Source organism: Anoplopoma fimbria, chromosome 15, assembly GCF_027596085.1.
Source record: "Anoplopoma fimbria isolate UVic2021 breed Golden Eagle Sablefish chromosome 15, Afim_UVic_2022, whole genome shotgun sequence".
In the NCBI taxonomy this organism is placed as follows: domain Eukaryota; kingdom Metazoa; phylum Chordata; class Actinopteri; order Perciformes; family Anoplopomatidae; genus Anoplopoma; species Anoplopoma fimbria.
This window is the reverse complement of record NC_072463.1, coordinates 2,107,776-2,121,138: the sequence shown is the minus strand read 5'-3', so window position 1 is coordinate 2,121,138 and position 13,363 is coordinate 2,107,776. Positions and strand designations below refer to the sequence as shown.

Sequence of the window (13,363 nt, the reverse complement as noted above, 5' to 3'; positions counted from 1 at the left end):
GCAGACTCTTAAATAATCAGTTTACTCGTTTTTGTGAAAACAGCTTCAAAAACCAAAGGAAATTAAATGTTTGATTATTAAACCATCTGTGTAATATAATCTCTGCTCTCATGTGTTTTTATGATCCATCTTTAATCCTTAAGGTTTCTGTATAAATCTTTTTTTTTTTTTTACGACTCAGACTTCCCCTGTTTAACGTCACAATGCTATGAATTCTGGGTAATTCCCTTGGGCAAAGTCTGAAGAAATGCGGACTTATGGAAAGTGTTCATAAAGAGGTGAAAATGTCAGAGACAGTTGGACAGAACTAAACACTCATGGACTCTGGCCGACCTCTCATTCAGCAGTTCTCTAACCGGTCGTACATGAAGACTAATCAGCTCCTCCAGCTGCTGTTAGAAGTTCAAACCGTTATTTCGGCACAATAAAAATACTACAGCTCCCATGAAGAAACTACAAGTCAGCGTGGCAGTATGGTTTTTTTATTTTGTCCATATCCATCTCTGTCTTGTGGAGACACCTGTCCAACGTCTTCATGTACTCTCTGATGTCTGAATACTTTGACAGCGTTCAGTCCTCTCTGACTCACCTTTGACCTCTCTGACCTGGTCTGGTTTTTGTGTACTCTGAAGCTGTTCTGGGGGCTCTAACACTCTTTGTGTTGGACTTTATCTGACTGTTATTTCACACAGAGGACGATCCTGATGTTTCACAGGTCAGCCACTAGGTGGCAGCAGCACATTCTGTCCTGAACACTTTCTTCTTCTTCTTCACTTCTTTCTGTCAGGTTTTCTACCGACTATGTATTTGAGAAATGATGAAGACTGCTGGCATTGAAAGATGCTACACAGCGAAGCTTTGTACCAGTTTATATAAAGACGTTGTTACAGACATGAAGGAAACTCATCACACTTTAACACCAACTGTTTTTTTTAAACGTCGCTCCTGGACTCAACGACCCATTTAAGGTGGAGAGAAGGAACAGTCCTTTGTGGTCATTCCACCTTAAGAGAGTCCACAGAGCTGCTCGCTGACGTCCCACAGTTTCCTGGCCACGGCGTCGTCTCGGCCCCGCGGCGTCACTTCCTCCACGGCGCAGCAGGAGAAGTACCGTCCACTCAGGGGTTCGATCCCCTCCTGCAGGGAGCAGTGCAGCGTGGTCTGAGCTCCGGCCTCCGGGTCCAGGAACAGCAGCCGGGCGATGGGCTCGATGAAGAACTTCTGCCACAGGCTGACGTTACGGGACAGCCCGGTCCGGACCACACCTGCAGGGGAGAGGCACACCTGGTTTAATACGACGGTGGACTTAAGATCCTGGAAGCTTTCAGGCTCGTTATCACAACGTGGGTTTAAAGATCAACACCTGACCTCACCATGACGACATCAGGGGCCGAACCCGTGACCACGTGTCCTTACACAACAAATGATTTCTTATCTTCAAAACTTGGTGTCAATTTCTGCTCGTAACATAAAAATAACCTTCTGTCTTCAGAGGAAACAGCTCAGTTATATTTAGGAAAAGATTGTTTTTTGGGTAGAAATACCTACAAAAGTGTCGTTACTGAAGTACACAAGTTATGTGACAAAGAACGTCGACTTCACGTCTTTAAAAACATCCCACATTGTGGCCGCCGTGTTCATGTCACACAGGAGTTACTGTTAAGACCACTTTCAGACTTCTCACAACCATAAACATGTTATACTGCATTTCACTGACAGTTACTACTAATTCTGACTCTGTTTGGTTCTTCTCCATGTAGTTTTTTTACACACGTGTCAGCGAGTGCGTTTAAATTCACAGGTTTTTATATGAGTATTATTCAGTTTGAGGGGAAACGAAATCCAAGAATTATTGTCAGAACATCTGCTTGGTGAGACGTAAATTAGCAAAAACAGCTACACTTGAATGTAAACTTGATGGTCTATTCTTTAATAGCACAGAGAGAGAAAACTATCTACTTCCTGTTAGTGCTTCTACATGTTAGAAGGAGCTGGAACAAGGTCTCCATCCAGTACGGAGACAGTTTTAAGGCACAGATCACGAACAAGGAAGTCACACTTCCTGGACTGGAGAACATGATTCCGTCAGCGGTTTCATTCCTCTCATAAACGTACTAATGAGCTGCAGGAGTCCCGTAGGAGCGTGTCTAGTTACCTGGGTGGACGCTGTAGCAGGTGACGTTGGATCCTTTCAGCTTCTTGGCAAGCTCGTGGGTGAAGAGCATGTTGCACAGTTTACTGTTGCAGTACGCCGCGAAGAACTGCCAGCTGTACCTGCCGGTGCCCAGGTGTTTGTGCACCGCCAGCGCCTGAACACAACACAACAACACGTTCATTAACACCTGAGCGACAGCAGGATGACTGGAGCTGCAGAGGAGGAATGTTTTTATTTGACATCAGGAAGAACACGAAGGAATCCAGAAGCACAAGAACCGGCTCAACGCTGAGTGACATCCTCAATGTGTTCGGTTAACGAGGTCACGTCTGCATGACATCAGAGCAACTCGGACAAAAATCTAACTGAGAAGCAATCGCAGGTGAACGTGAAAGCTAAACTAACAAGAACAACAAAGTTGGATCTGCTACCTTTGACTTTAAAGTCCTTTAATTTGTCCACAAAGCTCTAAACGACATCAGCTCGAACCCTCAGATCCTCCTCTGCTGGTTTTTGTAGTTCCTTAAAACATTCAAAAACGATGCTCCTAAACTGTGGAAGAGCCGACCCAACGCCGTTAGAGAGGTTGCCTCTGTTGACATGTTTAAGCAACTTAAAAACATTTATCTTCCTGTTTTAACAGCACTTCATGAGCGTTACACAGAGCCCCATATGCTTCTCTCAAATTACCTTTTATGCCTTTAAAAACTTTTATGTTTTAATTTATTTTCATTTGAAATGTAAAATGTTTTCGGGCTATTGTTAATCTGTTAAAATTATTTGAATCACACTTAAAATGTAAGTGTAAAATGCATTCTTTCTTCTTACAACTTTTTTTTTTTTCATTTGTAAAATGAATGTTTTTATTTATTTTTAAATGCAGAGAACTTTGAGCAACATAGTCTGTATGAAATATGCAAATAAAGATTATTTTTATTATTATAATAATGTGAGTGTTGTTTTAGCTTGTTAAGCTAAAACAACACTCAGAGAGCAAAAGGGTCTATGGTGCGTTCATGTGCTCCTCGGATATTCCCATTCCCCTTCTGACATGGTGTGTTCATGAGCTTTAACTCGTAATGTGGAAACACCAAGAACGCTACTAAGAAGATGTTCTGAATTTTATTGCTCAGAGTCATCAGCCAACATTCACTCTTGTCCACGTTTCTGGGTAATATTACGTCAACTCGGCGTTCACAGGATTTGTCCCAATCAGGAACACATTATTTTGGTTTTGTTGTCACCACATGATTACAGTACGAATGCACTTTCCCCCCAGGTTAACAAAAGCGATAAATCATTTTTGTCTGCTAAAAGATTAACGGGTTCTTCTTTGGCTCATGTTGCACGTTTCCACCAAGTTTCATGAAAAACAGGCTGTTAGTTTTTCAGTAATTCTGCTGAATCAGCAGAAGTTATCATAAGTGTTGATATGTAAAAATTAAAACATAAAACAGAAGATGTTTCAGAAACAAAAATGGGAAATAGAAGTGAAGAATGGAAAACAACATCATTAATTCGTGATGAGAATCAGTAGAGGCTCCAAGATATGATATCACGATATGATATCACGATATGATATCACGATATGATATAATCAAGATATGATATCATGAAATGATATCACAATATATCACAATATAATATTATCACAATATGATATCACGATATGATATAATCAAGATATGATATTATCATGATATGATATTAACACAATATATTATCACAATATGATATCACGATATGATATTATCATGATATGATATTAACACAATATGACATCACGATATGATATCACAAAGTGTTAAAATGTTGAGGTCGTCTCCGTGACTCACCTCCAGGTCGATGTGTCCCCAGCGGTAGGCCATGGAGGACACGGTGACCACGCGACCTCCGCCCGCCTCCTTCAGACGCTCCAGCAGCAGGTACGTCAACAGGAAGTGACCCAGGTGGTTCACCCCGAACTCGATGCCGAAACCGTCTTCTGTCCGTCCGTCAGCAACCAGACCTGCAGGACGGACAGATTAACGTGCAGCCACTGTCTCTGTGATGCAGAAACAACCAAACGTGAACCCTAATTAATGCTATTTGAAGGGGAAACACAGGAGCTGGTATACTACATGTAAAATATATATATATATATGTAAAACATAACATAATATCTTCATTCTTGCATCAATATTTGTCTTTTACATATATAACAATAATAAAATAACAACTAGCTAAAACACTGTTTTTTGAAGTTTAAATCTGATGTCACCAAACAGAAGATATAAAGGACCTTTAATCTCGAATCAATATTTGTCTTTGACGTTTCAAATATTCAGAAAAAAATTAAACATGAAAACAAAAACGGATTTAAATCATTTCAAATGAATGGTATATAACATGGAAAAATGGTTTATTTCTAAAACAATCTTAATTTAAAAAATAAACATGATTACAAAATGTTGAATACAATTAGTTTGATAAAGAATAATAAGCATAATAATTAATAATATTAGTAAATTTGGTTAATTATTTTGGTAGATTAAATAAGCCAAAATAATCACTGAATTTGTATCAATGAATCACAACAAACGTGTGAAATATTAAATGCTAAAACAGAACTAATTAAACTGCTGTGGCTCCTCTCTGTTCTTAAACATTCAACTCATCAGACAACAGGTCTTTGTTCCAGTGAATGTTCTGTTTTGTTAAACTCCAGTGACACCAGTGATGATTGATGAAGGCTGCATTCCATATCAGGTGTGCCTATCTGTTGGTATTGTACCTGCCAGCTCCCACGTCTCACCTGAGTCACACTAACAGTTACAAAACACCTGAGTCTCTGCTGCCGTCAAACGTTAAAGTATCTTCTGTCTAAATGTCTCAGCGGCCCGTCGTTTCTCCTGAACGTTGTGTTCACAGAACGTTTTCTGCTCAGACGCTGAAATAAAGAGTTTCTCCTGCTGTCGATAAACATGAATTACTAGAATACAGAGAGTTTACTCCTGATGATCTGTCGACCTTTTTGTTGAGACGTGATTAGCTGACGACATTTGTCAGTTGGAACAGAAGCTCAACACATCTGAACTTATTTGGAGCCTCAAATCTTGAATTCGTTCAGGTTTCGATCTCGTTCTTGTCTCACTTTTAAATAAAGTCATAAATAATAAGCTTGTTTGTGTTTTTGTGTACCAGCGTTGTTGATGAGCAGATCCAGCGTGGACTCAGTTTTCAGGAACCTTTCTGTGAAGCAGCGGACTGACTTCAGACTGGCCAGGTCCAACTGCATGAAGAGTACGTCGGTACTTCCCGTTTCCTGGAATGACATCATCAGGTGACGACGATGTTGGTTATTTACTATAATAGGACCACAGACCGTTAATAAAGAGTCAGATATTTATTATGTTACATACACATTAAAATGAGGGAATTGAGTAAATGTAGTAATTCTAAAAACAGACACAGAAAAACAAATTGTCCTTGAACTAACGCTTCAACTCCTTTCAGTTTATAATCAATTTATACCTTAATTCCTCATCTTAAACTCCAGCTGTTTACAGTATTTATAGCTGGACTTGTTTTAGTGTTTGTGCTTTACGTAACACTTCAGCTGCTTTCCCACACTTCAACTGAGTCAACTCATTCACTTCAACTCCTTTCATCGCTTGAATTCCAACTGAAAGTTTATCTCCTGTGGTTAAACTTAAGCTCATTTCTGTAATAATGGTTTAACTCTTTCAGTGTTGACTCTATTGTAGCTCAGCGGCCGACGTCGGGCTGAATAACACTTCAACTGCTTTCACTGCTAATACTTCAAATGATGGTGTGATAATTAAAAGGCATTGGCTAAGTTACACTCTAACTTCTTTCAGTGTTTACATTTAGAAATGTAAGTTCCCCTCCTGTCAGTAAACTTAAGCTCTTGATGGTGCTTACATTTTACGAAACACTTCAGCTGCTTTCACACATTTCAACTGAGTCAACTCCTTTCATCGCTTACTTAATAACTAAAAGGCATTGGCAAAGTTACACTCTAACTTCTTTCAGTTTTTACTTGAAATGGAAGTTCCCCTCCTGTCATTAAACTTGAGCTCTTGTCGGTACTTAAATTAAATGACATTACTTTACATACGAAGCACTTCAGCTGCTTTCAAAGATCAAGCTTTAACTTCAACTCTGAAACCCGGAGTTATGCAACCGCTCCTTAACAAGTAGCCACATGTTGCAGGACAGCCGTCTTTCTTCTTCTTTGTTCTTACCTGTTTTATATCTGCGATGGCGCCCTCGGCCTTGTCCTGGTTCCGGCAGGCCAGGATCACTCTGGCTCCCCTCCCGGCGAGGTGCAGAGCCGTGGCTTTACCGATGCCGGTGTTTCCTCCTGCGGCAAGAAATCACAAAACCTGTCAGCAACAACATCGTACTTTATTCTATGTTTCCATGCTGGTGGTTCTATGGATGTCTGTCCTCCACAGACTGAAACATCTCAACACAGGATGGATTGTGAGGAAATGTGGTTCATCATTTATGTTCCCCAGAGGATAAGTCCTGCTGAATTTAGTAATCTCCTCACAGCCTCTCTGCTAACAACAAGTCAAAGTCTTCACTTATTCAGTGAAGAACTCAACAACTACCAGATGGATTGTCAACAAATTTGTTACAACCAATCGTGTTCCCCAGAGGATGAATCCCTCTGACTATGGTGATCCTCTGACATTACATGTAGCGCCATCATCAGGTCAACATGACTCAAAATCTGCAGAACTAATGACATTCAATCAGCCTCAGCTGGACTCTGTTTACTGATAGCTACTAGCTAATGTTAGCATGCTAAGATGCTAAGCTAAGCTAAGCTAAGCTAGGCTGGTGAATGTGATACCTGAGAGCATGTACAGCCTCATGGGTCTGCTAGCATGACTTTTTGCAACAGTAATAAAAAAGTAAACTTAAATGTTAACTTGTATCTGAAAGTTACTAGAAAACAGTAAAACATCATGTTGTTTTTAGAGTTTTAAGATAAAAAAAATAAGCAGTCACAACATACAGAGGGGGGAGTGCAAATATAAAATGTCTAACATAACAATAACAATAAAAAGGTGCAAATCCAAAATATATACTATTTTTTAAAAGTCTTACTTTTTCATAAGCTTATCATGTATTTTTTATTGTTTTAATGATTAATGTTTGGAGTAAAAGTCTTAAACTTTTTCATTGGTTGATACGATTCAGAGAGAAATCCCTGTGATCATTGTGAATGTGATCATTAAATGTCCTTTTTAAGACGTTAACTTAAGGTTTTGTTTTTATCAAGTAAACTAGCCAACTATTTTATTATTTCTGTTTCTCAATTAATCATTAAGACAATAACGGAAATAATGAAGGTCTTTAAATGTCTCCTTTTGTAAAATACATATTCTGGTTTGTTGAGCATTTGTTTGTTTACCACATAATTCCATATGTGTTCCTTCATAGTTCGGATGTCTTCAATATTAATCTACAATGTAGAAAAAAATAAAAAAAGAAAGAACATTGAATGAGAACTGTATAAATATATATATTCAGTTCACAAATATATTTAGTTTCAGCTCTTGTGCTACTAGATGTTTAGTTTATTATATTACATTAATTTGAATTTAACAATTAAAAAATCAGTTTCTTGAAACAGTTTCTTTTCCATTTAAAAATGAGTTTGAAAGTCTCTTTTTTTTGCAGTTCTTCTCATTTCCTGCTTACCTGTGCTGCAGCAGCAGTAGCCCCGCCCCCCCTGAAGGACGGACTCACCTGTGATGATGACGGTCTTGCCGGCCATCGCTGCGTTCCCTTTACATTTGGAGCTTTTGAAGAGAGTCCGTGTGAGGAAGACGTATCCTCCCAGCAGCACGGCGGCCAGCAGCAGCAGGTGAAACATGTTGGTTCACAGCAGCAGTGTCTGAGACTCACCTGAGAGCCGCTCAACCCTTTATGCACCTGCAGGGAATCACCTGTCGGACCGGTTCCACCTGGTCTGAGGTGGGACCGGGGAATCTCGGCTCGGTCCGGTCCGACCGGTTCTGCTGACGGGTCCCCTCGTTCACCTGAAACTTACCTTCCTTTAATCTTTCACCCACTGCACACCTGGGGAGAGCACACCTGTTGGGACTTTTCAAAATAAAACCCTGTTGTCAAATTAATCTTTATAAATGAGGGAAAAGACGAAAACATGTTCTGGATAAAATAATCGATGTCATTTAAATAGTTTAATTTGAAAAAACAGAATAATAATAATAATTACAAAATAATAATTGTATATTTGTTCAGCACTAACACAATGTTTCAATGTGCTTTATACAATTTAAATAATAATAATGAAGATACAGCAATAAACCAAACAGAAACAGACATAAAGTTTTATTTAAAAAATATTTCGTTTTTTCCATAAATTAAACGTGTTGTTGACATCAGATCTTTTTAGTCCTGTTTTGTCAAAACAGGTACCTTTGTCTTATATTTTAAGAGCAGATGTGTTTCATTACTTCTCTGTGGTGGAAACATACGACAAGAAATTCCTTTTCAAATATTTTGAAAAACAAACTAATGCCTCATTAATCCTGGAGGCTAAATTATGTTGTTCATACTTGAACTAAGTCATGAAAAGACACATTTTCTATAAAGCCTCGGTATAAACATATTAAAAACACATATCTCAAATATATATTTTTATGTTTACCATCTGGGTATATTTTGCACGGTTTATAAAAAACACACATATAGAAATGATATATGCACTACTCATTTCTCTTGTCATTTAATATATATGAAAACTTGTTGAATTAAAATATTAGTACAAAAGAACATGTTGGATTATAGCGGAGGATCTTTAGGAATCAAATCAACTTAAAGAGACTTCAAATGAACTGTGGAGACGTGATATATCACATTCAATATTTAATCACTTTTACTTTACTGTGAATCAATAATTATCATCATGTGTATATAATACTGGTGATGCGTTGAAGTGCAGTTAGACTCTTTTCAGTTTCTTGGTTAAAGGGCCACAAATGTGTAAGGATGCACACAACTAATTCAGTCATCGTGACTTAATTATTTATAATATCTATAAAATTATCATTATTAATCAAAAACAAAGCTCAGATTTCAGGTTTTGGTTTCAGGACAAGCCGCAGAAACTCTCGCTGAGCTCCCACAGCTTCTTTGCGGCACCGTCGTCTCTCGCCTCCGCCTTGATGTTCATCTTGGGTTTGCAGTAGGAGAAGTAGTGGCCGCTGAGGTGCTCGATGCCTGGCTCAAGGGCACAGTGGAGCGTGGTCTGAGCTCCGGACTCGGCATCCATGGCGAAAAGGAAGACCAAAGGGTTCACGAAGAGCCTCCACCAGAAACTTGAATAGCGACCTATCTCTGTCTTTATGACTCCTGACAGAGAAGAAGAAAGAAATGAAGGTTTAGTTTATTCATTTATATGTATGGAAGAGCATGTCTGACAGAAGAAAAACAATAAACTCATCTTGAGTCAAAATACTAGAGATATTATTTTAGAATGTATTTATTTATTTAGGTATTTTATGTTTAAAGCGTCATACCACAGCATTTATAAGGGAGAACCTGATTTGTATCATCTTAAATCAAAATTAAGAGAAACTAAGTAAAAACTTAAAGTAAGTCAGTTAAAACTTTATTAAAAATTATGAAATAATGAGTGAGTTATGAAATACTAAATTAAAACTTTGTGATATTATGTCAAAGTTATGAAATGTCATAAAATATCAATAAAGCATGTCAAAATGATGAAAAAATAAATCATATTTATGATTTAATAAGTCACCATTTCGACTGGCATGTACTTGAGTTATAAAGTTTAATTAAAGGGTAGATGATTGATCTCATCTTGTCAGAGCGGGACTTCCATAATAAAGACCCTGACCTGGGTGGAGGCTGAAGCAGCTGACGGAGGAGCCCTGCAGCCGCTTGGCGAGCTCGTAGGTGAAGAGGACGTTGCACAGTTTGCTGTGGCTGTACTTCAGGAGGAGCTGGAAATTGCTGTCTCCGGAGCCGAAGCCCCTCTGAGCCGTCAGACACTTGAAATCAAGCGTCCCTATCTCGTACGCCCGAGAGGCCACGGTCACCACGCGGCTCGGCCCGCTCGCCTTCAGCCGGTCCAGGAGCAACGCCGTCAGCAGGAAGTGACCCAGGTGGTTGACCCCAAAGATCATCCCGAAGCCGTCCTCCGTCTTGCCAGCGTTCAACAGACCTGAAGACACAAAACAATGAAAATGATTTTATTAGAAACACGCAGCTTTAAAGAAACACTCCCCAATGTTGTTAGCCACAAAGTCACATGACACCAGTTAGGAGATCCAGGATGTGTTTAGCCTAGCTTAGCATAAAGACTAAAGGAAAATCAGGGCAAAACAGCAATAAAGGTCTCTTTAATTATAATTTAAAACTTTATTTTACATAAATGCACAGATGTGTTTAGCCTAGCTTAGCATAAAGACTAAAGGGAGATTGACACCATGGGAAAATATAAATAAAAGGTATTTTTTAAATAATAGTTCAAACCTTTATTTTAAACTGTGAGTGAATTCAGAGGGTGTGTTTAGCCTAGCTTAGAACATCTGGTTTAAGTGTCTCTTAATCTGTTCTGTGATTTGTGATTTTATCTTTTTTCTGCCCATGAACTCATGAGCAAAAAGAAGACCCACCGGCGTTGTTGATGAGCAGATCCAGCCGGGACTCCGACCGCAGGAAGTCGTTGGCGAACGAGCGGACAGACTGCAGACTCGCCAAGTCGAGCTGCATGAAGATCACCTGACTGTTCCCCGTCTCCTGGTCACCATGACAACAAGGAGACAGTTTCAATGTTGAGACACTTTACACTTACTAATCTCATCTTTTTACTGCACTACGTCTATCCGACAGCTGTATTTTCTAGAGTGTGATATTACTACTTTTACTTTCACTGAGTCATAACTGAACCAGAAGTCTTCACCTGGATGATTTCCCGGACGGCGTCCTCGCCTCGCCGTCTGTCCCGGCAGGCCAGGATCAGCCTGCACCCCCTCCTGGCCAAGTCCTTGGCCGTGGTCTTACCAATGCCGGTGTTTGCTCCTGGAGAAGAAGGACAGAATACCAGAGAGGACGTTAGCATTAGCCATGTTATGTATTAATCTCCTATTTATGCACATTACTGACTTTGCTTCTTCCCCGGAGTCCTTGTGCTTTCTCGCCTCGCAGGTTTCCATGAATCGTGGGTTAATTCTGGACTGTGATCGTGGCTCCTGCTATGGCTCTGCTGACACCCACTGCTACTGCCATTATTATTATTAGTCACATTACTATTATTATTCCCTGTACTATTACGCTTATTGACTTTCCTTCTACCCTGGAGTCTTTGTGCTTTCTCGCCTCGCAGGTTTCCATAAATTGTGGCTGTACCTGGACTGTGGTCGTGCCTCCTGCTGTTGCCCTGCTGACACCGACTGCTACTACCATTATTATTATTAGTCACATTACCATTACTATTCCCTATATCATTATTTAACTTCTACTACATTCATTGCTGCTTTTATTATGAGTAGTCTTAATCTTTTCCTTCGTTACTCTGCTTACTACTGTGATTATGTGAATCATTATGTCATATACATTGAATGTGTTGTATCTCTGTTATGCTGTTCATTCTGTACACATGACATCTATTGACTTCTGTCCATCCTGGGAGAAGGATCCCTCCTCTGTTGCTCTCCCAGAGGTTTCTTTCTTTTTTCACCCTGTTAAAGGGTTCTTTAGGGGAGTTTTTCCTGTGCCGATGTGAGGGTCTAAGGACAGAGGATGTGAGGGTCTAAGGACAGAGGATGTGAGGGTCTAAGGACAGAGGATGTGAGGGGCTAAGGACAGAGGATGTGAGGGTCTAAGGACAGAGGATGTGAGGGGGACAGAGGATAAGGACAGAGGATGTGGAGGGGCTAAGGACAGAGGATGTGAGGGGCTAAGAGGGTCTAAGGACAGAGGATGTGAGGGTCTAAGGACAGAGGATGTGAGGGTCTAAGGACAGATAGAAATGTTGTTCTACCAGTTTGGTCCAGACTGAAATATCTCAACGACTATTGGACGGATTATCATGACGTTTGGAACGGAAATTCATGCAGCAAAATTAACTTTATTTATCTTTTGGGGAAGAAAAACAACCAACACTCCTCGCTGAACCCTTTAATATGAGATAAAAAACATAAAAATGTTATGCAAATTGTTATTTTTTGCGCATGCATGATGAATTATAGCTTATATTTATGGTGCATATGCAGGATAGAGCTGTGAATTAATACATATAAAAACTTAAATAAGGAAGACAAACTGTCCGTCCTTTATTTCCTCCAGTAGGAATCCTAGATTTTCTTTTTCTGACTAAAAGGTGGATGTCTGTTATAAGACTTGTTCCCAGACAGGTTTTTAAACTGTGGGCTCTGTGTGAGGAGTTGCAGCTCCTCCTCCTCACTGTTGCTCCTCCTCACTGCTCCTCCTCCTCACTGCTCCTCCTCCTCACTGTTGCTCCTCCTAATGGCAACCATGTTTACTTAGACCTCTGTTTCTGAGTAGTCACTGTGCTTGATTTATTGCTCCAACAAGTGTTATATAACTGATAGTTCTGGTTCTGGTCCCAGACTGGTCCTTCCTGATCTGGTTCATGGGTTTTTTCTCTGTCATCAGATTTTTCTACACACATCTGCAATAGTTTCCTTTTTTTGGGGGGGAAAACTGGTAACTTCCTGGTCCATGAACTACTCACCGGTGATGACAGCAGTTTTTCCTTCCAACCGAGCAGCACTCTGACATCTGGGCATCTTGAGAAGAGTCCTTTGGAGAAGCAGGAACCCTCCGACCGTCAGAGCCGCAGCCAGCAGCAGCTCCTCCAACATCCTGACTGCAGATCCTCCACCCAGCAGAACCTACAGATCCTCCACCCAGCAAAACCTGCAGATCCTCCACAATGTGAAGAGCTGTGAGGTTATGCAACAGTTAATCAGCTGTAACAGTAGCTCCACCTCTCTCTCTCTCTTTCTGAACTATTGTGCAACACTTCAGCTGATCTGAAGACAGTTTTCATTTCATTCTCACCTTCATGATAAAACAGTTCAGATAAATAAATTAAAGCAGGTCAGTGACGTCAGAACAAACATGCATTCACGCTGCTGCATGGTGAACATGAACGCACCACTCGTTCACAGCCAC

The 13,363-nt window shown here is 40.0% G+C and overlaps 2 protein-coding genes across 2 annotated transcripts in view; both read right to left on the bottom strand.

The window, feature by feature from the left end:
- Positions 1-488: 488 nt before the first annotated feature.
- Positions 489-8,232, bottom strand: LOC129103054 (dehydrogenase/reductase SDR family member 13-like). The gene is made up of 6 exons (XM_054613303.1): positions 7,922-8,232; positions 6,403-6,521; positions 5,336-5,459; positions 3,991-4,163; positions 2,156-2,309; positions 489-1,265 (listed from the first exon to the last, which is right to left on the bottom strand). Exons 1-6 carry the CDS (start codon positions 8,046-8,048, stop codon positions 1,006-1,008), a joined length of 957 nt encoding a protein of 318 aa, XP_054469278.1. The 5' UTR covers positions 8,049-8,232; the 3' UTR covers positions 489-1,005.
- Positions 8,233-8,520: 288 nt separating this feature from the next.
- LOC129103053 (dehydrogenase/reductase SDR family member 13-like) overlaps positions 8,521-13,363 on the bottom strand; it is a 5,432-nt gene continuing 589 nt past the window's right edge. The window contains exons 1-6 of the mRNA XM_054613302.1: positions 13,250-13,363; positions 12,921-13,131; positions 11,127-11,245; positions 10,840-10,963; positions 10,059-10,385; positions 8,521-9,550 (exon numbers count right to left, since the gene is read on the bottom strand). The exon at positions 13,250-13,363 is cut by the window's right edge and continues 589 nt beyond it. Coding sequence (XP_054469277.1) covers positions 9,288-9,550; positions 10,059-10,385; positions 10,840-10,963; positions 11,127-11,245; positions 12,921-13,050 — 963 coding nt within the window. The 5' untranslated portion in view covers positions 13,051-13,131; positions 13,250-13,363 and the 3' untranslated portion in view covers positions 8,521-9,287. The remainder of the gene's footprint in view (positions 9,551-10,058; positions 10,386-10,839; positions 10,964-11,126; positions 11,246-12,920; positions 13,132-13,249) is intronic.

Coding starts and splice junctions, on each gene's coding strand:
- LOC129103054 (XM_054613303.1), bottom strand. CDS start 8,048: ATGTTTCACCTGCTGCTGCTGGCCGCCGTGCTGCTGGGAGGATACGTC. Junction 6,522..7,921: donor CAAGACCGTCATCATCACAG/GTGAGTCCGTCC, acceptor TTCTTGCCGCAG/GAGGAAACACCGGCATCGGT. Junction 1,266..2,155: donor CTGCTACAGCGTCCACCCAG/GTAACTAGACAC, acceptor TCTCCCCTGCAG/GTGTGGTCCGGACCGGGCTG.